At 37.7% G+C, this 26,964-nt stretch overlaps 1 protein-coding gene across 1 annotated transcript in view; it reads right to left on the bottom strand.

Moving 5' to 3' along the window:
* Window positions 1–4,307: 4,307 nt before the first annotated feature.
* LOC131255066 (uncharacterized) overlaps window positions 4,308–26,964 on the bottom strand; it is a 31,303-nt gene continuing 8,646 nt past the window's right edge. Inside the window, exons 5-7 of the mRNA XM_058255764.1 lie at window positions 22,095–22,712; window positions 16,738–16,920; window positions 4,308–5,155 (exon numbers count right to left, since the gene is read on the bottom strand). Coding sequence (XP_058111747.1) covers window positions 4,982–5,155; window positions 16,738–16,920; window positions 22,095–22,712 — 975 coding nt within the window. The 3' untranslated portion in view covers window positions 4,308–4,981. The remainder of the gene's footprint in view (window positions 5,156–16,737; window positions 16,921–22,094; window positions 22,713–26,964) is intronic.

Consider the following 26,964-nt stretch of genomic DNA (forward strand, 5'->3'; position numbering starts at 1 on the left):
GTGAATAGTGTCATGTCTAAGATGGATTAGAAAAGGCCCGGTCGATGACAGAAGTGATCTAGACCATCAAAACTTAAAACGGACTTATTTCGCAAACCGGAATGAGCTATCGAGCATATCATATATGAATTTGGGGTAGAAGGAGCTACTTTAGTGGATTCGAGAAGTCTTTGTGAGGAGTCTAGAGAAGCTCCGTGGACTCGGAGTAGTTGTCCTTGAGGAAGAAGGTGCTCGACCTCTACACATCCTCCCTGCGTCACCATGCAATTACCGCAAGTCACGCAAGCGTTTTCGTGTAGAAAACTATAAAATATACTTTTATATAGTAGCTAGATACCAAACATCACAGGAGACGTGAAGAATGGACCGCCCTGATTTATTTATTTCTTATTTTTTATTCATTATTTTTATTTTTATTATTTTATTTGTTGGAGGCCACCTGTGAAATAATATTTCTATCTCATTATACTGGAGTAAAGCAGTTGGAATCGGGACCGTGGGGCCCACCTCGATGTATATTGTATATCTACGCCGTCCCCAGCCAATTTTAGGACGTGGTGCCAAAAATCACAGGAAACAGTGGTGATTGAACATCTACCGTTGAAAATTTCCCAGGATGAAGGGAAAATACAAAGATCGGCTTGATCTAAAACTTGTAGCATGCAAATAGTTTTTAATGGTCATTCACCACTTTTTCCAGTGGTGTGGTCCAGTGGAGATTTGGATCTTCTTTAAGTTTTCAAATATTGTCCTAAAATGAGCTTAAAAAACACATTAGGTAAGGGTAACGCCTAATCCAATAACACCTAAAATGAGCTGGAAAAAAAACCATTATTCCATATGGGCCCCACACGGTAAGGGTAATACCTAATCCTCTCCTATTGGATTCAGGATCATCATCGATGGTAAAACTTTCAACAAGGTTTGCTAGATTACATCCATCCCTGTTGCAATACGATACATCTGGAATTTATTATATTGGATTTTTATTGTTTTCAATGACCCAAACCGTTTAAATGATAGACAGGGCTGAAAAACAAAAACAAAAAAACAAAAAAACAAAAAAAAAAAAAAAAAAAAAAAAAAACATGACATACATGTGCCATTGTTACAATCCTAAAGGTTCGGTAAGCTACCTTTATTACATGTTCCATCAATCCTGAGGCTCTTAATGTATTAGTTAGCCTAATGGTTAGGTTATTAGCAGCCAGCACAGCATGATAGGTCCATGATTTTCTAAGCTTTAGATTTTTTTTTTCTATTTATATGTTTATTTTCAGGTCTCAAGAAGAGAAGAGAAATTCTTGAAAGATTGCCCATAGAGGTGGGCACCGGACGACTCGATCCGGCTAACTTGACTCATCCGACTTGTTCAGATTTGACTTGACCCGAACCGAATGGGTGAGTCGGTCTGAACCGAGTAAGCTTCGCCCAATCCCCACTCAAACCGAGTCAAGTTCGAGTTACCTAGTAACTCGACTCGACTCAACCTGAAACTTGATCCAGTTAGACCCAACTCGATCGGAAACCCGATTCGATTCGAAAGCCGACTCTCTAACCCTACCCGCCGCACCCTACCCCGACCTGATCCCAAAATCTCTCTCCTCCCTCATCCTCCTCATCTTCCAAGCCCGGCCTCTCCCTCCCTCCCTCATCCTCCTCATCTTCCAAGCCCGGCAACCACCCACCACCATCACCCTCCTCCTCTCTCTCTCCTCTCCACTCTGTTGGTCTCTCACTTCCTCATCTCTCAATTCGACTCAATGCCAACTTGACCCGAGTCGATACTTCTGACCGGATCAGACTTGGTCCAAATCAGTCCAGGCCAGACAGGACTCAGATCAAGTCAGGCATGCTGGACTCGGTATCGAGTCAAATCGAGTTCGGGTCAAGCCCATTTCAAACCGGATCGAGTCGAGTCAGCCCTAACTCGGTCCAACTCGACTCCACGTCCAGCTCTAATTGCCCGTCCAAAGCCTGTCATTTCAGGTACCTTGGTCTGGATTCTTCTAACATTGAATATGAAGAATATTTCATATTCAATGTTAAATGCACCAAACAAAATTTCTATGCAGAAAATGGACCAGTGCATGGATTGTGGGACACTGTGATGAATGGATTTGATCTCACGCCCAGGTGTTTTATTAGAAAAAAAAAAAATGGCCACTATATTCACACAGGTGAGATTACGACCGAAGTGAGCGCTTCATGCTCCAATCGATAGCCAGCCCAACCCAAGTACCTGGTTCAATAATCCAGACCAATAGTGCGAGATAGGCCCACCCAATGTACCATGTCCTAAACTTCTCCTTGAAGTGACAATCTCATTTAAATAGATAGTTTGAAGAGAAATACAGGGAGGATCCACCCACCCACATTCAATTGTAATTAGCCCATGATCGGTGGCCAGAATCATTTAAATCCACGATCGTTTTGAGCGGTGGTCATGTAAATCCACGATCGTTTTGAGCGGTGGTCCAATCTTGGTTAGACACTGACGAACAATCTAGTTCAATGAATATGTACAAAATGGAAAGATGAAGATACAACAGCATATTTCATGTGCCACCCGAACGCTTGGAGGGAAGAAAGAAACAATCTAACATTTCAACAGGCCGGCCTTTCCAATCCCAGCCCATAAAATCTAGGCCTAAGCCCAGACAAGCATATGATTGGCCGAAACACATAGGCCTAAGGCTGACCGAGCCCAGCCTATATCCTTTTAGGCTAAGCATTAAGATAGTTACTATAAAACCAATAGATCCCTTGTTAAACGAAGCATCCAGCTACTCGCTTTTGTTAACCACATGATAACTTTGTAAAGCAAGCCAAATCACATGTAATCAAATTAGTACGTCCTCAGATCGATCATTGTTCAGGCATTATAAGCATCCTAATCCGAAGACGTGAACTTGATCTGCCAATGCAAGCGTCCAATAAGTCCTAAAGCAATATTTCTCACACACACACACACATAAGAAGGATAGGGTAATGCACACTAACTCATCATCATACCCTATAGTGGAGATTTTTCATCTAGAATCATCATCAGGTCCCTCACATAGGATGACTGCATAATAATGATCACAATAACAAGTATGTCCTATAACTTGTTAGGTGGTCATTGAGCAACAGAGTATCAAGATCAATGGCCCACAAATCTCCCTTGGCCAACAATAATCGTGCCCAATCCCACGGGGAAGTGACAGTCATGTCCAATTCCAAAGAGAAGAAAAACAATAAAAACAATCTCTCCTTTAACTCGTGTTCATATGTGTTGTAAAATACTCTCACAAATTAACTATGAAATTGCAACTTTATCCATCTTAGACCCATGATCATCATATCTATTGATAAGATCATCCATATCACATTCATATCATACATAGATAAAATTCACATTGGTTTTCTAGGGCACAACTCCAACAATCTTCCTCTTACAGTAAAACCAATCATGGTCAAATCTCTATCTACCATGTGTAGTCCAGTCATAGTATAAGACCATGCTAAAAACATCAACTTCACAATTGCCATGCATTTAAAATTCTTTTGAAGCATGATCATATACTAATCATTCAACTTCTTCCAATTAAACTAAGAACCCCATGATCCACCAAAGAGAGTACAACTATGCTTCCTGCATATCTATATCATCATGGAATTGATTTGGCCTTTTTCATGTTGAACAAGACCAGTATTGCCAAGTGACAAGCAATATCTGATATCTAAGAAACTACAATAGATGAGAAATAGCACATCCACACAGTAGATATAGAGTCATATCAAGATCTATTTGATACAGAGGACCTGTAGCATGAGCTCTAGACCAAGGTGGTTTTTGTATTTTTTTACACCTCCCACTGACTGAGACATCCCATGTCTAGCCTCATCTAATGCACAATGTGCATCAAGTTCCTTTCAGTTTAAGAGTAAGGAACAATCACTTTACTATTGGGATCTAATGTCAGCAAGTTGAAACATGCCCTAAGGCATCCATCCCTAAACTGAAGTTAGTATCATATGAGTAATGCCTTAAACTAACCCATAACCTGGGAGAAAAATGAATGTACTGGTAATATAATCCTATCACATCTAATGCAATCAACATCTCAATCTGATCAAGGCAAAATAATCATGGAATTCACCTATCAATACATTTTCAAGGTTTCTTTTGTCATGTGAGAATGTCTCTTCAGTGATTCCATCGAAAATCACAACATTATACAACTAGAGCTTTTTGGAGGAAATGCGGACGCAGGCAACACATCTTATGAACAGGTTGGCACATCTTATGAACAGGTTGGATGTCATGAATACATCACACGGACCCCAAATCTGCCCGGGGCCACCGTATCTTATGGTAGCACCGGTACCCCTTAGGTTTATGCAACCAACATAAAGCTGTGAGACTTGCACAAGAAAGCAACTGCCATAGGCCCCACCAATGGAAGGCACTTGTGTACCAAAGTTCTTGCGTGTTAGTGTTACTACATCCACATGCAACTGAAGACCTCATGACCTGATTATCAAATACATAATTGCTCAGCCCACATGACAGGCAGCAACATCCGGCCCTCGGTTCAAATATGCGGGGTCCCTAGTTAAGTGATCCGGATCATTAATCTGATGGGGCCCCCACAGGTGGACAAGTGTGCCAAGTATCTCCACAATGGAACAATCCTAACCCCTCTAGTTAGCAGCTTGCAAATAAACAGATTAAGGTTTAAAAAGAAATTTAAGCAACAGTACACATGCAACTGAGAAAGTCTGAAGACTTGACAGCTAGGATCCCCCAAAATGATCATCCATACTGTAACCCAATAAATCGGCATTCCGGATCATCAAACGATGGGCCCACTTTTCAGAATGAGGGTCAAGGAATTGATTATGAAGTGCAGTTGAAGGAATCCTCACATTTGTAGGTTGTCGCCCTATAGCACATCACAAGAGTGGTAGTAGCAGCAGCAGCAGGAATAGGCTACTATCGGAAGCGTTGATACAGCGTCCGATGATCCCTGCAGTGAATGCATGTCCACGGGAACAGAGGTGGGTCCAAACAGTAAGAGTGCACCCACTGATTCCTGCATACAAGGCAGCTTAGCAGAAGATCCTCTGGTTCTCGATTTCGGCATTCGTAACAAACCGATGGTGGGGGCTGAAGAAGCACAAGGGGAAAAAAAAAAAGATAAATTAGACTGACATTTTCCTTTGATGGCCAACCCAATTTAAAAAATAATAAAATAATTTTATTTATTAAAAAAAAAAAATTTAATTAAAAAAAATTAAAAAAATAAAAGGAGAGAAGCTCGTGCTGTTTACAAGGCCGAATTTCAAGTCAAGTGACCGAATTTCTAGGACTATGTACATGGCATTAAAGAAAAACTTGATGAAATTTTCTAAGCCATCTACCTGACTCTAACATCGTGACCTTCATAATGGATGGCATGGATATTGAAACTGGATGCCATGCTGGCACGTGTTGGCATTTAGATGTTATGTCTTGAACACATGGATTGGTGGTATTTCCAAAACAAATGACTCATCAAATGAATTCAACAAATCATTATCTAATTGTTGATGGATGACTTTGAGGAAAAGCATCCAAAATAGTTTGGTACTTTTTTAACAGCCGGCATTGCTTTCACGTATCTCACGACTCTTTCTTGTAGCATCCATCACCACATGTGGCCAGCTTGAAGAAATGGTCAGATCATCAAAACCATAGATTTTATTCTTATGCGTGCCACCATTGATGAGCTAAATTTCAAAATGCTTAATTAAGGCCAACACATGAATGGTTGCTTGTACATTGTTAGACTGAAGTTTTCAATGGCCTACATTCAACACCCCAAATCGTCGTACCGTATCATCCTTTAATATAACTATTGCAAATTAATTCTAGAAGGTATAGCTGAAATTGCATGTGTGTGTGTGTGTGTGTGTGTGTGTGTGTGTGTGTGTGTGTGTGTGTGTGTGTGAGAGAGAGAGAGAGAGAGAGAGAGCTGTTTCATTCTTCATTCAAGAATCAAGTGAACTTTTTTAACACAAGAAGCAAATCTCCTACTCCAAGTAGATGACCAGGTAAGATCACTTCGAACCAAACTTGAATGGATATGTTCCTTCCCCAAAGATGTTGATGCATGCACAAAGTAATGAAAGAGCTAAGCTTCGGATGGCCAAAAAAAGAGAAACAGCCTATGATGCTGAGGATGTTATCGACACCATCTGTAAGGTCCAGTAGTAGTAACAACAGAGAAGCGTTGGATTTGTGAGATCCCTACAGAACAGTGTTGTTTGCATCAAAGAAGTAACAAGTTTCCACAATGCAGGAAGGAAGGTCGAAGACATCAAAAGAAGGCTCTACAAGATCTCAGCAACCGGATGCTGGTGAGGAAATGGATGGAGGGTTCCCATTGTTGACGAAGTGGATTTGGTAGGCCTTGAAGACGAAACAAAGACATTAGTGAAATAACTAAAAGAGAGGCATGACCTGCTGTCATTTCGATCACAAGTATGGGAGCAATAGGTAAGACTACTCTTGCAAAGAAAGTTTACAATAACATCAAATAGGCAATTTTTACTGAGTGGGTTTATGCCTAAAGAATATCAGGTGCAGAAGCTTTCATAAAATGCTTTACAATGCTCTTATGAGATGAAATGGAGATGATGCCTGAGGAAGAGTTGCAGCAGAAACTCTCTAGGTACTGGATGATATATGGACTAGAGAATCTTCGGACGGTTTGGTTACTGCATTTTAAAATGGGATGAAGGGGAACAGGATAATGCTTGCGACTCGCAAGAAAGACAGCTTTGTATGCAGACACACAGAGCACGCCACATGAAATGTGTTTTCCAATTGCATGGAGGAGCTGGGCGTTGTTATGTAAGAAAACATTTCCAGGAAAATATTTGTCCTGCATGCCCTTCAAATCTAGAGATGTTAGGAAGAGAGATTGTTGCAAAATGTGGAGATTTACCTCCAGAAGTCGCCGTATTATGAGGCCTCCTGTCAAGAGAAAAGTCACCAAAAGAGTGGGCTAGAGTGCTTAAAAGCTGAGGACCATATTGACCCTCAAGAACTATGATTTCCCCTATCACTTGAAATCATGATTTCTTTCCTTTTGGTGTTTTCCCCTAAACATTGACTAGGTTGTGGATTGCAAAGGGATTCATCCAACAAAGAGGATGAGAAACGGAGTACATTCCAGAGGATTACCTAGAGGAACTCGTCGATAGGAGTATGATTCAAAAGTTTCAAAAGGGATGGCAAATGGAGCAATTAAAACATGTTGTATATATGTGACCTTCTATGTGACCTCTAATTTCAGAAACCGAGGAAGATAGATTTCCTGGTGTATGGGAACGTAGAGCCTATAGCACTGTCTATGGCACATTGATTTGCTGTTACTCATAATTGCATTGTTAAGTAAATCCATAGTTTAAAAACCTGAAAACTCAACTAATGTCCACGCAGGTCGGGTCGAGTCGAAGACTCAAGTTGACTCAATTTTTAATTAGTAAATTAATACAAGCAATTAAGTAAGAATACACACTTAATAGCTATGAACAAGGTTGTCAAAATCGTACAATATTAGTCATATTGTACCATTGTACAATATGAATCCCATACATGAACGACAGTTTGAAAATAATCATACGATTTGAATCTGAATCGTAAGATTTTATCGTGAATCGTATGATTCATATCGAATTGTACAATTCAATAACGAGTGTAATTCACCAGAAAATTCCAGTGAAAAATCTTTTTTTTTTCTGTTTCTTGAAATTGTTTTTTAGGACTTTGGTTTTTAAAACCCTTTTCTAAATCACTTTATTTAGTTCTACTATGAGAGAGCAATGAGCTTTGGAGATTGTGGGGCCTAAAAAACTTAGATAAAGAAGTTCTCATATCTTTTCATTGGTGAATAGAATCGAATCGACCGCCGCTTGATTCATTGGATTTCTAATCAAAATAGCTACTTTTCTTCCGTTTTTAGGGTAAAATATACATTGTTTTGTCTTTTCCATTTGTTTTTCATTTATTGCAAGATTTTTATCATTTTCTTAATGATTGATAATTTTATATGTTTATTTTAGCCTAAATAATTACTTTTCTTAAGATGTGGGGCTCAGTATTGATACATTTTTAAGTCTTGAAAATAGAAAAGAAGTTTAATTCCATGGATAATGACCATACATGGGACTATTGTTCAAAGGTGGATGACAACAATAACCTTCACCTAAAATGTAATTTTTTAAGGCTCATTGGGGAGGTGCTTCGAATGAAACATCACCTTGCACGAACCAAGAAGAATGTAGAGGTGTGTTCCCAAGTGGGCAATGATGTCGCAAATAAATTCACAAAATTGTTAGATAATAAAGTGACTAAAATGAAGTAACAAAAACAAATGGAAATACGATGTTTGAAGAGTTCTAAAATTGATTATGGGGAGGAATTGGTAAAAGAAAAAGAAAAATGTCTATGAATGAATTTGTCGGAAAAAAGATTGGACCGAAAGAAAAGCAACAAGACAATCTAAACAAAATTTAAAAGAAATGAGATAATGATAATATGTCTTTCTATTCTTCACTTATTGTACGCAAATGCTTTACCTTTTAATCTTGTAAAGAGCTCCTTCTTTGCACCAATGATGGAACCAATTGCAACATTTGGGCCAGGGTTGACACTTCCATCATACCATGAGGGAACAAAATTTTGAAGTTGAAAGTTGAGCCTATAGAGAAGCCCATCAAAGTTTACAAGAAGGATGGATCAAGACGGGATGCACGATAACATTGGATGGGTGGATCGGTAGATTGAATCGGTCTATTGCAAACATTTTGGTTAACAATCCGAGTAGTAAGTTTTTTTCTCCGTTGATACATCCAGTATTTCAACGTATTAATACTTATTGAAGTCTTGAAGATGGGAAAAAAGTCAAATTCCATGGATAATGACTCTACATGGGATAATTTTTCGAAGGTGGATGACAACAATAACCTTCACCTAAAATCAAGGTATTCCGTATCGGTAACGGTGTCCATAATGGTCACCACCATTACCGATGCGGGTATCTGCCATAACTGTCGATATGCCGATATGGGGGCGTAACGACCGTTACGACCCCCATAACGGTTGAAATTTTTCTTTTGCCTAAAAAATCCTGAAAAAATATCTAGAAAGTCAAGAATAATGTAAATATTTCAAATATTCATTCATTTTTTGTTTTGGGCATGTTTATGGTAGTGTAACAGTCCACTCATTGGTGAGATTGTTGTATCGGGTTATCTAGTGAATTGTTTAATATGATTATGTCTCTAATGTTTACACATCACAATCAAGCATTAGAACTAGAAATCAGAAAAAGGCATAAATATCGTTTTTTCAATTTTTTGAACAAAAGGCCCTCGGATATTATATTCACTCAAATCACTTCAATCCACAGTTTTAATCTTAAAAAGCTATAGTAAGAGTGGTCCAAATCTGTTGTAAAATGATATAGGAGAGTTTTTGGAATGAGAAAAGTGAAAAAAGATGAGAAAAATGAATTTAAATTTTTTTTCTTAAAAAAAAAAGTGATCGTTTTTCGACCGTTACGGGAGTAACGGTTGTTATGCCCTGTAACGGCCCTTACAACCACCATATCAGCTGATACAGTCTTAAAAAACTAACTGCCCCTTTTCACCCCCATATCGCGTAACGGTCATAGCCGTTACCTATACGTATCGGCCTTTACAAGCGTATCGTTACGGATACAGAACACTTTGCCTAAAATGTAATTTTTTTAAGGCTTATTGGGGAGGTGTTTAAATGAAACATCACCGTGAACGAACTAAGAAGAATGCAGCAGCGTGTTCCCAAGAGAACGATGATGTCGCGGATAAATTCAAGAAATTGTCAGATAATGATTGTGACTAAAAAGAAGCAACAAAAACAACGAGAATATTCGAATAATTGATTATGAGGAGGAATTGGGTAAAATTAAAAAGAACAATGAATCAATGAAGTAATTTTTCATTTATTTTGCTTGTTTGACTTCTTCAAGTAGTTAAATCATAGATGTATTTTTGGTTTTTGGTTGTTTTTAGATTATTTAGTTTGTTGTGTATTATTTAATGTATTATTTAACCTTTACATTATATATATAATTGATTCATGGGTTTATGGTGGGAGAGTTATAGAGACGAGTGTCCAAAATTACAAAAGCTACCTATCCGTATTTTGAGTCTGACATTTAATGCTACTGGTTATGAGCACAACTAGAGTACTTTTGAGCAGGTGAGAAATTATTGAATTCATTACTTGCCTTATATATTCACATGTAGTGTTATTGGTCCCTATGGAATTATAAGTTCATTGCAGAGACATTTGAAAAAAATAATAAACTCGAGCAACAGAGATTGAATGCGATCATTTTTGTAAAATATGATCTCTAGCTCAAAGTCCGACATGTGAAGAGAGGGAGAGAGAGAGAGACCAAGGGCTTGATCCTATTTTCTTAGCGGATATGAATCCGATGATGAGTGGATAACCGAGAATGAGGATCCCACCCTTCCTACAAATACCTAGATGGACATGGGTGAATGCTTTATCGATAGATTAGAGGATGTGCAAGAGGCAGGCAACACTACTTCAGGACCAAAAGGGTGACGTGGTATGATTATATGTTGTAGACTTGTTGTTTAGTCTTCTAGTCTTATAATTACAATTAATAGTTTCATTTTCATCTAGTTATGCTAAATTAATAAGCATAATTCATAAACTATTTTGTAGATCCTGAAAAACTTGCAATTAGAAGTAAAGGAAGAGAGAAAGTTGAAGTGGGAGAAGACGAGGAAGAGGAGTCTATTTTTGGCATCAAATTCTGATATCATTTTTATAAATTCTAATATCAATGATTGTATGTAAGATTGATAAATAAGGTACTAGTATTAGTAATAGTGATTTTTATTTGTACTAACAACTACTAGCATGGACAACCTACTAACGGTTAGGATCATAGCTTACGTTTTAGATTACTTAGTTCTAGGCTAGATTTAGGGTTCAAACTCTAATTTGCATGGCCATTAATGAAATTAATTGTTAATGGGAATCATTGATAAATAAAATTTATAAAATGAATTAGTTATTAATTTTAGGAATAATACAATGGCTAATATTATATCAATTTACCTAACGATGCCCACGATGAATACTGATACTTATAATTTCGAAATAATTATTAGCATTAACAATGTACTTAATATTAGTTAACGTGGCCCTGATAATCATTGTGATGGATAGAAATAGTGTGCTCTAATGTCAATAATAAGGTCTTAAGGATGACGAATAAAATACTAATATTTTAATGATAATAACAATTTATATATATATGTACGTATATCAATTAATATAAGTATGGACAATTACTAATGGTTAATCACATCTAACTTAAAAATCATAAATGATGTTAACAATGATAATTAAAGTAATCTAAATCTGGAGAGAAAATATAGACTCACCCTGTCAACTCGGTGAGTCGACTCGGTTTGAAATCGAGTTAACTCCATCTCCTCTCTCCTTCTTCCTTCTCTTCTTTTGTTGGTTTTCTTTATCTCCTTCTCATTCTTTTTATTTTCTTTCTTTTACTCCTTCCTGCAGCTGGAAGCATCCCGTAATGGTCGAACTAGGCCTAACTCGAGCCATGACTCGACAATGAGTCGGGTGCAGCACAGGCGCACCCCTCACTCTCATTTTCTCTTTTTTTCCTTTCACTCTCTCCCTCTGGCCAGCGACAGTAGGGCCAAACCGAGACTCAACTAGAGCTGAACTCGACCGGGAGTCAGGTTGCAAGCCACCTGACTTAGCCTTGACTCGGTTCGGTTCGAGCTTAAGCCGGCAGCCACACCCTCCTACTCTATCCCTACACACCTTCCTTTATTCCTTCTTCTCTTCATCACGCCTTTCATTGATGATGATGGTGCCGTAGCCGACCAAGAATAGATTTATTTAGATTTTTATTTTCTTTTTTATTTATAGAAACGAGTGAATACATTATACATGTAAATGGGGATGGGGAAAGGTTATTTTTTAATGATGCAGAAAAATTACATTTACAAGGGATCGGCAAAGGATTATTTTTTTTAAATTGGTTATGACATGACACAACACAATGACACATTTATACATGGTATATAGTTGATCACAAGATTAATATCATGGTTAGATTTTTTTATTTTTTGCATATTCATGAGAAAATGGATGGTTGATATGTATTTTAATTTTTCTGATTTATTTACAATTGTTTTGTATTTTTTATGATATTTTTATGAAAATCGGAAGAAAAAAAATCTTATGATTTATGATACAAATTATATGATACGAACCATACCCGATTACGATTTATGATACGATAACAATTATAACAACATTGTCTATGAATATAAAAATTGACAAAAATTATCTCAAGCGATGTGCATAGCTTGTTGGTGGATTTGCTTGACTCTCTAGAAAAAGAGACAGATTTGAATCTCAGACCTTGCACATATTTTTTATTATGAAAAGCAATAACTGAGCAAGTGACTTGGTTCAAGTCATGTCGAGTCGACAAAGTCAACGAGCCAACTTGACGAATCTAGCCAAGTCTCAACTAAGTCGAGCTCCCCAACGAATTTCACGGTGACTTGGCTAAAAATCTCGTCAAGTTGACTTGATTGAGTCTGAGTCAAGTCACCGAGTTTTACAACTATGAGTAAATCTCTCTTGACTACTCCACTCTTCACCTCTGTTCTTTATGTGCTTCACTTAGAAGTCAAAAGGAAGAAATGCTAAGAAAAGAGCTGTTGAAATTTCTCAAAGTTTCAAATTGCTTACAATGATGGATCGCTGGGGTGTAACAATCTCGAGTCTACCAAATGAAATTGGGTGTCTAATCCACTTAAGGCACCTATGTCTTAAGCTTTGTCTATTGAAAACACTACCATCTACCATAAGCAGCCTATATAATTTACAAACCCTAGATTTAAGTCATACTTTTGTCAAGATACTACCTGATAACATTTGGAATATGAAATTGATAGGGACTTGTGGTTGGGACACAAGCAAAGTTAACGGTATTCGTTGGACATAATGGTCCCCACTGATACCGTTACGCATAACGGCTGTTACAAGGGGCATAACAACCGTTAAAGCCTCACAACAGTCAATTTTTTTAAAGAAAAAATCCAAAAATATGTCAGAAAATATCCGAAATATTGAGAGGATTTCAAATACGTATTCTTTTGTGAATTTGAACATGTTTATGATGGTGTAACGGTCAACTCCTTGGTAGGAATGATGTCTTGGCATGTCTAATTATTTTATTAATTTGACAAGTTTAGATTAAGACCAAATTGGCCTGAAATTCATGCAAGCTATGGAACTCATCCTACTAATGCACATCTCTAAGTATTTACCATTGTTCTCCCAAGAGATTTTAAGAATTAAAATGAATAATGCCACTAATTTGGAGACCACTCGAATGCCCCTAAAATGCCACAAAATTCATGCAATCTATGACACTCATCCCACTTATATCCCTAAGAATTCGAAATTAACTCCCCCCAGTAATAATAAGAATATTAAAATTCAATTCAAATTAATAATGTCACCGATTTGGGATACCACTTAAATGCGGCAAAATCGACTCCAAATCATGCAATCCATGACACTCAACCCACTAATGTGTATCCTTAAGAATTTGACATCATTCTCTCTAAAACTTTTAAGAAAAAATCGAAAATAAATTAGGATGAATGGAATCGTCGATTTGAGAGACCACTCAATGCCCTATATTGGCCCCAAAATGCAATCTATGGCACTCATCCTACTAATGCAATCAGCCTGAAGTTATGTTATTTCATTATCAGATTGTATGATCGATAGACATTTTTTTAAAGCATGAGATCGGTAGACATTTATTGGATGGTGAAGAATGAAAAAGACCCACTGGTCTTATTTCAACAAACAGGTGTCTATAAACCAGTGCTTAGGATCATTCAAAAAATTTGATTTTGAGACTGACTCGGCAAGACTGATCCCATAATTTAATTGGTTTGCTTTGAGTTACCATATGCCATGTGTTCAATTTTCTAAGTGCAAGTGTATAAATGCCATGCACCACTAGAGTATAAAAAAGCAACCTTTTAAAACTATAGTTGGTTTCTTTCGAAAAGACGAGAGAGAGGGAGAGAGAGAGAGAGAGAGAGAGAGAGAGAGAGATGGATGTTGCACCAGCCCATGGGGAGAAAGACAAGGAAATGAAAGAGGAGAAGCAGCCAACCGTAGCAGCAATGAAAGAAGAGGAGGAGGAGAAAGGAGGAGGACAAGAGTCCCATCCGGCCATCCCATTATTTAGAGGTTTTTTTCTCCCTATCTTCCCTAGAAAAAAATTGGCTGAAAATGTTTTTTTAACCTTTACGAGCTTATCGTCACAGGGCTAATAGTTGTTATGGCCCCATAATCAGCCAATAGTCATTACGCCTCCGTATCACATAACAGTCATGCAACAACTGCTTTCATCATAAGTGTGAAGAGGGGGCTTTTCATAAGATTATAATGTAGAGCGTTCATGTAAAGTGAGAAATAAAAGGCATACACTATTTCTATCTCCTTTCTTCCAAATTTTATTTTAAATGGCCAGTTGTTTTTCTTTTGGGCCCACTCTTTCTTCCAACAAATTCATCCATAATCCTTTTTCCTTTCCCTCCACCCAATTCCACATTATCAATTTTTGGAACTCTTCCAACATCGCATTCCTGTTTTTCTTATTGCTTCTTTTCAGTCACATTATTATCCAATGACTTCTTGAATTTTTCCGCAACATTATCACCCACTTAGGAATATGCCACTGTATTCTTCTTAATTCGTGGAATGTGATGTTTCATTCAAAACACACGTCCCCAATAAGTCTTCCCACAAAAACTACATTTTAGGTAAAGGTTGTTTTCATCCACCTTCAAACAATAATCCCATGTAGGGTCATTATCCATGGACTTCAATTTCTTTCCCATCTTTAAAACTTCAACAAGAGCCAACACCCAACCCTACTTATTAAGAAAAAACAACTATTTGGACTTAAAATAAACATATAAAATTATAAATAATTAATAAAATGACAAGAATTTTGAAATAAATGAAAAACAAAGGAAATAGACAATAATGTATATTTTACCCTAAAAAAGAAAGAAATAAAAAAACGATTAAAGAGGTATTTTATATTTATTTGTACCTATTTTGATATAGAAATCCAATGAAACAATCGATGTTTGATTCTGTTAACCGACAAAACTGATATAAGAATTTCTTTCTCTAAATTTTTTTGGCTCCACAATCTCCAAAACTCTCCACTCTTTCTCACAAGAACCAAATAAAGTGATTTTCTAATGTAGGTGGGCCCTATAAGGGTTTTAAAAACAAAAGTCCTAAAAAAACAATTGCAAAATACAGAAAAATAAAAAATTGACTTTTCACTAGAATTTTCTGGGTGAATTATCCTCGTTATCAAATCATACAATTCACGATAAAATCATACGATTCAGATTTGAATCGTACAATTATTTCCAAATTGTAATTCATGAATAGGATTCATATTGTACATTGGTACGATACAATTTGAATCATATATTGTATGATGTTGACAACATTGGTTAACAATTAAATAGATACAAATCTTAATCCATTATAGCTAGGTCTATGGATTTTTTCAATACTCATCAATTGTTTAAACATCATGACTATAATAATAAACAACAACAACAAAAAAAAAAATTAGGTGGACACACGTACAGTTAATAATAGCAATTGGGAGGTAAAATCATGGTAATTTGTCACATAAGATGAAGTTTCTTCATTCTAATATTGATAAGACCATATATGTTCCTTGAAATGATGGTGAGGCTTTGGCAGACACATTTAAAACAATAAAATCAAAATGCAATATAGTTTTGGAACAAATTGTATCAATCCTTAGCGCAAACCCACTATAAATTATGCATTCAATACTCTGTTCGAATTCAAGCCCACAAGAACCTCAGCATGCACTCCACTCCATATGTAGCCATGCATGCCAAACATTTCGGAAATTCAAGAAGTGCATTTGGTGGGCTCTACCATGGCACATGCCTGTCACAAATTAAGGTAATTAAGTCAGCATGTGGACTACACATTTTGAGCAATGTTCCACAGTGAACGTACACTTGTGGCCCACCTTATGAGCAGACCGCCCCTTTTGGGCCATGTCGTCTACACGTGGGACCCAACTCCATCTGCGCATTGGAAAATGTGACTCATTCTGGAGTGTGCAGAGGTGCATGTGGGTATAGGAAACCTCCTAGCATCATCATCTAAGCGTTATCCCAACTGAATGGGATCAGCTCCATAAATCCTTTTCCACCACTCTACTCTATCAAGGGCCATAACGTCAGTTACACCATAGGTCATTAAGTCTTGTCTTACAACATCCACCCACATCATTTCCGGCTTTCCCCCTTCCCTTTTACAGCCTCCTAACATGCATGATCAATTTTATTTTATTTTTGTCGTCATTGAAATACAAAACATGATGCATGATATGAGCTTAGGATTATAAAAAAGTAATAAGATTATGAAAATTCATTCATTCAATACTTGGTATTTCGTTGCAAGGAGAATCTATTGTGATACATCCCAGATACAGTGCATTTTGATCTTTTTGAACACAGGGTAATATAGATATTTACCTGAAAGCCGTCAGAGTTGCAGAATTCTCTATCAGCAAGCATGAGTATGTCCGTACTTGAAGTGGTGCATGGCAGAGTCTGCGAGTATATTTTCTGATCAGAACATGCAGCACCTTCCACCTTAGTGATGCTCACAAAAGAAGCCTTGCACAAAGGGCATGTTGAGACCTTTCTCCTTGAAGCCTACAAATGACACCATCTTACCATGAGGACAAAGTGAAGCTTGTTCCAAGGACTACAAAAGCTAGAAAGGACCCTTACTAGACAAGTCAAACTTCAAATTCATTCACATCAACACCCAGACCCAGCCTGCTTTACAATGTGGCATTAGGCTAAGTTAAAGGGCTGTGGAATGCGCCAGTGCAGGAGTTTTAAGGTCCAATAGGGCCTGAACCTGGCTATGCAAAAACATCTGATAGGAAATAGCAGGCCAACTTATTTAACATCATCAGGTTGAGGCTTGGCTAGTGTTATCGACCAGGCCTGGACCAGGATGCTAAGTATATAAAGTAGGATGGGCCGTTGAGCAGCAAATTGCCACTTTTTGAAAGTTGGAAGTTCAGAGTGTCTAGTAATCCACTGTCTTTTGTGTGTGTGTGTGTGTGTGGGGAGAGAGAGAGAGAGAGAGAGAGAGAGAGAGAGAGAGAGAGAGAGAGAGATGTTCGCATGCAATCGACACTATGGGAGCTTCCTAGTGTCAAGAAGAATAGGCCCACCATGAAGTGTTTCAGACATCTACATGTCCATCAGTTTTGCTACAGGTTAAAGACCTAGCAACACAGAGTACAGGTTATAACAGTGAACAGATCAACCCGATGGATAGCATTCTTATCAAAGAACAGTTTGACACACCATTAAATACATGTCCAAAACACACACACACACACACAAAAAAAAAAAAAAAAGAGAGAGAGAGAGAGAGGATAAATTCTTTTTCCCTTCATATTTTTCTGTATGTTTTTTGCTTAAAAATAAATAAACCTATTGGACAGATACCAAGGTTTTGAACAATGATATCAGTAAGCGTATTGACCAGGTCCAAATTCCAAACCATACAATAACGGGCTTATTGTACCATATCAAACCTGAATCAGACAATAAGGGCCCATATTGGCTTCTTTTTTTCCTTTTTTCTTTTTTGCACAAAAAAAAAATATTGGAAAAATAAGGGAAAATGTAAGACATCAAAATCTATATATGTGTGTGTGTGTGTTTAACATGTATTCAATGGGGCATTAGACCATTCTTCAATAAGAATACTATCTATCAGCTTGACCTACCAAAATCAATCAAATAGGCCCTAATTGAACGCAAATCAATCATGATATGGTGGATTAAGGCCCACTACCTATGAATACAATAAAAAGATGGAAAGGAGAAAGGGAACAAAAAAAAAAAGACAAGTGATGGTTTGCCTCTTCTTCTGACATTTCCCAAAATGGTCCATTGGTTTGATTCGTCAAATCCCACTCAAACCTTGTTTTTAGATACTCAAAATTGCCCTAGCACTAATCTAGAATTAGTATCTAAGCCTTCTTCACAGTTGAAATGAAGAAAGAAGAAGAAAAGGACAAAAAAAATAATAATAATAATAAGAATAAATAAATAAATCAAATCAAATCAAATCAAATGGGACCTTTATTGTCGTAACGTCCCTGTATCGGTACCAATACAAAGCGTATCGGCCTAAACGGCCCAATTTTTCTTAAGAGATCGGTTCATCCCCCTAAAGTGTAACAGGGGTGGCTGATATGGTTACGATAATTGTTCGGAGTATCCAGATATTATCTCTATCTCCAGCTCAGCGATATCGATGACACTGGTAGCAATACCGATACCACCGTTAGTATCAAAAATTCCAGATATTGGATGTATCGCTAAGTGTCGCCAATGTATACCGAATATTTTCAACTGTGCAAATTCCAGGTGTCACTCATATCGCCAATGTAACACTATCTCCAATGTATTGCCAATATTTTCGACTCTGTAAATTCTAGGTGTCGCTTGTATCACCGGTGTATTGGTGATATTTCGATAATATCATCAATGTGTTGATACCACCAAAAATCTATTTTTTATGGGCACGTGGTTGTATGCAATGATCAAATTGTCAACAATATTATCATTAACGTAACATGGGCAATATGGAAACCACATTCATTCATCTCTTTTTTAGTTGTCGACGGTTTCTCGACGAAATATCGTATGTTATCGATATTCTGAAATGTTGATGGATGTTTGGATTGAAGGTAGGATGGTTGGATGGATAGATGGGATTGATGGGATGGTTGGACTGATTTCTTACAACAACATATGCTTTTAAGCCTCCCATTACAGGAAAACTTATCATGTATGCATTCTTTTTGCAATTTTTTTATTCCTAAATATGCAAATATGCGTATTGTAGTATCTCCTAAAGTTCCATTGAAAATTTCCACCGTTTTTCTATGTTTACCCAATGTTTCCCTGCATTTCCAATTATCGGCGATATCGATATTGTTTCCATATCCTCAGCGAGTGAAACCTATAGTGATACCGATACTTCGAACACTGGTTACGATACAGTCAATATGGTCGTATGATAATGGCTATCTACAACCATGATCGATACCGATACATAAAGCCCATCTCATCTTGTTTTCATTGTTGATACCGGTCTTCAAAACCATAAATCCGACCATTTACATCCCTAAATAATGGGTAAAAATAAAATTGTCAAAGAGAACATAAAAGGGTGGAGACCACAAAGACACCCCTTGACAAATCCAGTAATGCCGGAAGCAAGTATTCACAATTTCATATGAAGAACCTAACACTGAATATTAAAATAAATAATAAAAAAAAAAAAATCAAGAAACTCTAGCCACTCATAAAGAAAATATTCAGGCATATTGTATAGGGCTCATGTACAATGGGAAAGCATTTACATTTTGCATATTGCATGCGCAAACCACTTCATCAAATGGAATGGCAGGCATGTACAAGATTCAGATCATTCACCCTACAGGCTCCACCGTACATGGCCGAATATCTTGCCAGACATGTTACTGACAACTTGATCTGAGGAGTAAAACAAACACTTTCAATCCAATTATGTGGCTACAATCAACACAGAGACATAATTTTTTGGCCTTGATCAATAATGTTCTGTTTTTTTCTCTCTCTTTTCTTTGAAGGGCTTAACCAATAATGTTATCAACTGCAAATGATCCATCCTGATCTAGTACCACATTTCTCAATGGAAACTTATCTAGAATGAGGATTCGTACATTTACAATTAGCATTCATGATCACTAAGCAAGTCATGACACTAGATTTAATGGCTTAGTAGTTTCGCATTTAGAGACTAAGAGGTTATGGCATAAGTTTGATGCCGGCTGCCAACTTGATGCAACCCTCCTTTATCCGGGCTGGGAACCAGCAATGAGAGCATAAAACTCCCACAAGGGCAATGTAATAAACTATTACATAGGTCGATTACAATCAAGTGCTATCTAATAGTCTATTGCATTAAATAAGTCGATTACAATCAACGAGTTGCCTATCCTAATTAGTTGGGATCAGGCTTAGATGATGGTGATGATGATGATGATGACGAGACTAAAAGGTTTTAATCTTATGGTACTGACATATTCTGAGATGTGGGCCCGAGTCCCCCTATCAGCATTATCATTTAACATGAGAAAACCACGAAAAATGGTAGATGGAAAAAATTTGGCCTTAACTTTTTAGGTTTCTCCTTAAAAAAAGCATAGCAGTTAGCGGCTTAGCGCTAACGTAGCTAGTCTCAATCAAGGACTTCACAAACGGTATCGATGGCCACAACGGCCACCACCATTAACGTTACGATACAGGTAGTAACGGCCTTAATTAAAAAACAAAGTACCAGCCCTATAATGGCCGTTACAGCCCCTTAACATGTAACGGTTCCATTTACGTACATAGTTTTCAATATTAGTATCATATTGGCTGATACAGCCATATTGTATCTGTATTGCCCTGTATCAAGTTGTATTGGCCGATAAAAGGTGATGCGCCCATAAAGCCCCAATTTTGAATTACTATTTTTCAAATTTTCAATCATGTTTCTTGTTCTTTTTTTCATTTAAATCATGGAGCAAGCTTAGAAAGTCATTTTAGTCTAGATCTAGACCTATTTTCATATCAAAATAGACAATTTGAGTGGGATTCGACAAATCAAAGTGAAGTTGATCATTATGGAAAAAATTGGAAAGAATGATAAGCCTTCACTTTCTTTCCTATGTTTCCATCTTCTTTTTGTCGTATTTCAATGTAATAAGCACTACTTCACCAAATCATGCTTAATTGTGTTCAATTAGAGCCCATTCAGTTGACTTTCAACAGGTTGAACCGATAGACAACATTCTTATTAAACAATGGTCTGATACACCATTATATGCATATCCAAAATACAAAAAGAGAGAGAGAGAGAGAGAGAGAGAGAGAGAGAGAGAGAGATTTTTTTAATATGTCAATTTTCTCTTTTTTTTCCCGATATTTTCCTTAATTCTTTGGCTTAAAAAAATGAACGATACAAACTGATACCAATTCGCGACACCCGTATCGTATAATTGGCCGAGCCGATGTGCCCCCTGAAACCGATATTCAAAACCATGGTTATGTAATGGCCGTCACATAACCATTTTTTAATACCTTGGTCTCTAGGTCAAATCTCACAATATGTCAGATATGGTCTATAAGCATTACTTCGGCATATAGATTTCTTTGTTCTACAATAACAAAACCATTCCTTGTCAATTGCCACAAATGTTGAAGTCTACAAGAAGTGTTGTCAAAAAACTTCAATTTACAATTTACGATTTAGAATTTGAGCAGAATTTTTAGAAAAAAGATTTGAATCCCACCTTTGAATCCCTATGAATCCACTATATTTTAGAAATCCAAGGATCCTAGTATTGTGGAATGTTGGTTAGAAATCAAAATATCATTCGACAAAGGTAACAAGAACATAAATTGTTAAAGGATCCTAGTATATTTTTTTAAGGAAAATTTCTTGAAAGACCAAAATAAGGAAAGATAAGAATCATTTAATCTTTAAGTAACACCATGTTATGATAGTGTTAAAGTATTTAATTTTTTCTGATTTATATTTTTAAGAAAATCGTTATAAAAAATTAAAAAAAAAATTAAAATTAAAATTTAAAAAAAAAAAAAAAAAAAAAAAAAAAAACCTTACGATTTGCGATTCAACCCCTATTACGATTTACGATATGATAACGATTTTGACAACATTGTCTACGAGCACAAAGTTTGTACAAAGTAACAAAACAAAGCTGAAAAAAGAGGTGGACTATGCTAAGTGGAAGAGGACATACCATTTGATCAGCCCAGCTTTGGATGCATGAATAACAGAAACGGTGCCCACATGGTAAAACACCCCTTGTTGAACTAAAATCAGTCCAGCATATAACACATGATAATTCCATTGCCATAGGAAAACCAATTCCCTCTGCCAAGTCATTATCTCCTTTCATCTTTCCATCCTTATTCTCGTCGGCATCACAAACCCCATTCTGGGAAGTCGTTTCCCGCGGAGGAACAGCGTTATTATTACTATTTCCCAAGTTATGTGGAAGATCTCCTATGTCTTCAACTTCTTCCAGGCTTGTGCTCCTGTTTTCTTCAAAATTTTTGGAACTATTTCCCAATGTTGTTATATTGGGTGGCAATGCATTCCCATTACTTGAATCATTCAATGCATCACTGACATTATGAAGTCTGTTGCTGATATCAATTTCAGAAGGCTCTTTCTCACAGTAAAGAACAGAAGAATCCAAGAGTTCGTTGAATGCATTCTTTTTCACGGGCCGGCGTCTTCTAGAGACAGGTTCAGCTGAAGTAGAGCTTCCACCAGAAGCAAGCACCCTCCTTTTGTGTCTTGAAGAAAACAGAGTGTAGGAACTAGATTCATTGGGCTGTTTAGTAATAGAATTCTTGAAATCAGAAAACTAGTACTTAAAGATTGTTGGGTTGAGATTATTTTCATGAAAAAAAAAACAGAAGAAAAATAATGGGAACAGTAAAATTTATAAGAACAGTCAATCAAACCACATCATGAGAATAACTCGCTGTGTGAAGAAGAAAGAGAAAACTATAAAAGGATCCAAAAGTCTCAAAAAGCCTGAAAGTAGCAACAGTTGAATGAAAAAATAAAATTTTTTAAAAAAAAAAAAATGACTAGTTATAAGAAATGAAGAACATTTATATCCTGCAGAAATTAACAGGAGGAAATGTATAATGTTCAACTGAGGAATCTACGTGGCCAATAAACTGTAAATGTAGGCCCAAGGATCGAAGTGATTCATAACGGTCCATTATGGGGCCAAAATATATTTTCAAAAAAAAAAAAAAAAAAAATGTAAAGCCCATTATGGCTCATATCATAACAATGAAGGCAGTGGCCGTTACGGCTACCATTGCAGATATGGAATGCCTTGATCAAATGGCTAGCATCACTAAATAGGGAACGTATAGGTGCATACCAATTCCAAAGATGGACCCCACAAGATTAGCAATAGTGGTTGCAAAAATGCAACCCCCATCTGTGCCATTCTAGATCAAACAAAACAGATTGTTTCTTGCATTGAGCATCCCATATTTCCAAAATTAGGAAACCACAATGAAGATCAAGATTCAAGACATTGGAGATGTTAGAGTAAACTGCAACAGATTTTACAATACTCCTGTTATAATCAGCCCTTCCCTTTTTATCATGCTTATGATGTTTATCTTTCCAGAAATTTGCCCACTAGCCTATATGATTTCCTTATTCATTAGTTACATGTCATTTTCTGTATTTTCAACTGTGTAATATATTCATATAAGGCATGGTGATTTTTAAATAATTTTGCTTTTAAGTTGCTATCAAACTGTGGTTGGGAACACAGAAAACATAAGGGTCTCATGTGCAAGTTAGACATCAAGAAAGTGACCATGACAACTGGGGATTCCTCGACTACATGTTGCAGCTAGAGCTGGGCATCGAGTCGAGTCGGATCGGATTGGGTCCAACCCGACTCGGTCCGAAATTTCTATGGCCTGACCCGAACTCAATCCAATCCGGGACCGAGTCCGGGTCGCCTGACTTGATCCGATCCAGTCAAGTGCTGGCTTGATCCGATCCGAGTCCGACTCGGTCAGGAAAACCGAGTCGGATCGGGTTGGGTACGAATCGAATCGAGTCTTCTATTTTAGTCAAAATTGAAGAAACATCCCATAAGACACGAATCTAGAGCATAAATCCAGGAATCGAAGCTTCTTAGCCCCAAATCCAAAGTTTCTGATAGCAGAAATCGTCGCATTTTTGCTCAAAATCCACGAAGGAACACATGCATTGCAGCGATTTGAACCAATAAAGATTGGAGAGATGACGGGATTTGAAGCGTTAACGTGAGATCCAAGCCGTCGATTGGTGAGATTTTGCAATCAAAAAGTGCGATGAGATTCAAATCCATTTCCCGTCGTTTGGGGATATTTCTCTCTTTGGCCTTGGTCGGAACGAGATCTCTTGAAATTGCAAGTGGGTTTAAACTTGGAGCAGTTTTCTCTGCATCGGATTAATGGAAATGGAGATGTGGGGCTAGAGAGGCTTAACGATTTCATGTGAAAATGTTCCCACCTAGTGTAGCTCTTTTGCCTCCAACTTTTTATTTTTTGAAAATTTTTAAAAAATAAACGAGTTTGATTTTTACCATTAAAAAATTTGTAGGGCCCACCATAACGTTTATTTTCCATCCAATCCGTTAATTAGGTCACAACTACATGGATGAAGAGGAAAAACAAATTTCATATTGATCCGAAACTTCTATAACCCCTTAAAGAGTTTCAGTGGTATACGTTCAGCCCCCCACTGATTTTTGCAGTGTGGTCCACTTGATCTTTAGATCTGTCTTATTGTTCGGCTCAAGCCTTAAGATGAGCCTGCCAAATGGATAGACGGTTTGGATATAACACATACCTCATGGGACCCACAGAACTTGTTGACGTCAATGCACCAGCTAGTGCATGGACAGCATGGTACACCTGCCCATCCGTCTTCTCATGTCTGTCAAGAGTCAAACTCAAAAGTCACAAGTCAGGTTGGGTGCAGCGTACCAAGTAACTAGTGTCATAAGTGTACATAGTAAACTTTGTGGGTCCCACCATGATGTATTTATTTTATCCACTCCTTCCATACATTTTATAATTTAATTTTAGTTTCATGTACTAAAAATCAATTATATACAAAGCTCAAATGGGCCACACCACAGGAAACAGTGTGAATTGAACATCTACCATTGAAAATTTCTTTGGGGCAACAGAAGTTCTAGATCAAGCTGATATTTGTGTTTTCCCTTCATCCATGTCCTTTTGATATTATGAACAGGTTGGATGACAAATAAACGTCACTGTAGGCCCTAGGAAGGTTTCAACGGTGGAAATCATTATTCCCACTGTTTCCTGTGGCATGGCCCATTTGACCTTTGAACATGTTTCAATTTTGGGCTCAACCGCTAAAATGAGATTTTTAAAAAAAAGCTTATGGACGGCGTGGATAAACGACAGGAATTCATAGTGGGCCAACATAGTTTACTCGGTACGAAAAAAGCGTGCCAAGTAAGGCAATCCGATTTCTAAGTCTGAATGTGGTGCTCGATGCACCGGTTGAGATGACCGAGGAGACGGACTGGCTACTCCCGCTACTACCAGCCGTGCCTAGTGGTCAGTGCTCTGTGGATCCCAGCATGATATATTTATTTCATCCATGCCGTCCATCTATTTTTATAGATCATTTTATTATATTAAAAAGTTAAAAACTATATATACTTAGTATAAATAGATCCGGATCAGATCGGAACGGGTCGGATCGGATCCATTCAGTTCGAATTGGTCCGGATTGACCACGATCCGAACTCAATCCGATGAACGGTCGGATCTGACTGATCCTACTCGATCCGCACCGATCCAAGCCTTCGATTCGGTTCAGATCGGTCCGGATCCGCCGGATCAGGTCGGTTTGTGCCCAGCTCTAGTTGTAGCGGTTGGGATGTGGACAAAAGTAGAGAAGGTGGATCCAATAATGCGTCCAGTCAGCCAAGTTTTTTTATGATGATGAATGGGGCCCATAAAGACTTCTTCAAGGCGTCGAGGGGTCTTCAGTAGGGCGATCCCTTCTCCCCCTTCCTGCCTGTGGTGGTTACTAAGGTGCTAAGTAAAATGTTGGACAAAGGTCAATCAGCTAGTCTCATTAGGGGTCTGGGGATGATGAACCTCACATTGTTAAGTATACAGTTGTGGAGGCTTACCACAGAGGATGAGAGTTTGTGGAGAGAAGCGGTTGTGAGCGACTCAAGAAGGGGGGAGGTGGGTAAAGGAATCTTCTTCATACAAGGCTTCAGATATGTGCAAGGATACTAAGAAGTTGGTGGTTAAATTTGAGGGCATCAGTTTTTCTCTTGGCAATGGCAATGGGATCTACTTTTGGGAGGATGTGTGGGTCGAGGACAAATCACTCGTAATCAAGTTTCTAGATTAGCTCAGTTGTCGCTGGTAAAGAATATCCATATTGCTTGGTGCTTCTCAATTTGTGGTGATGCAATGGTATTGTCTTCCTCGTGACATAGAAATTTATCAGATGAGGGAGTGGATGATTTTATTAGGTTGTTGGAGCGCCTTCGTTTTTTATACTCATCTACAAGCGAGAGGGACATGCTGGTGTGGAGATTGGACAAGTTGGGTTGTTTCTCTGTTCAATCTTTCTACAAGTTGCTTTGGAGATCAACGGTGGGAGCGGGATGTGGCCACACCTCTAATGTCTGGTTCCACGGTGCCCCTCCAAAAGTTGCAGCATTCGTTTGGTTGGCAGGTAGAAAGAGGATCCTCACAATCGATAATCTTCAAAAAAGGTCAATGGTGCTCCCAAACATTTGCGTGATGTGCGTGAAAGACACGAAATTAGTTCATCACTTGCTCTTTCATTGCCCCCTTTTGCTCAAAGCATGCAGGATAGATTTTTTTATATTCTTTCAGTTTCGTGGGTGATGTCAGGGGGTCAATCAAAGAGCTGCTTTTGGCCTAGCACAATGGCGCAGTTGGGAAAGAAGGTAGGACGGTGTGGTGGCTTGTCTTGATGGTTGTTGTAGGGGCCATCTAGGGGGAAAGGAACAGTCGGTATTTTCGGAACGAGTAGATTGGTGATGGATGTTT

The sequence above is a fragment of the Magnolia sinica genome, chromosome 9, assembly GCF_029962835.1.
Source record: "Magnolia sinica isolate HGM2019 chromosome 9, MsV1, whole genome shotgun sequence".
NCBI lineage: Eukaryota > Viridiplantae > Streptophyta > Magnoliopsida > Magnoliales > Magnoliaceae > Magnolia > Magnolia sinica.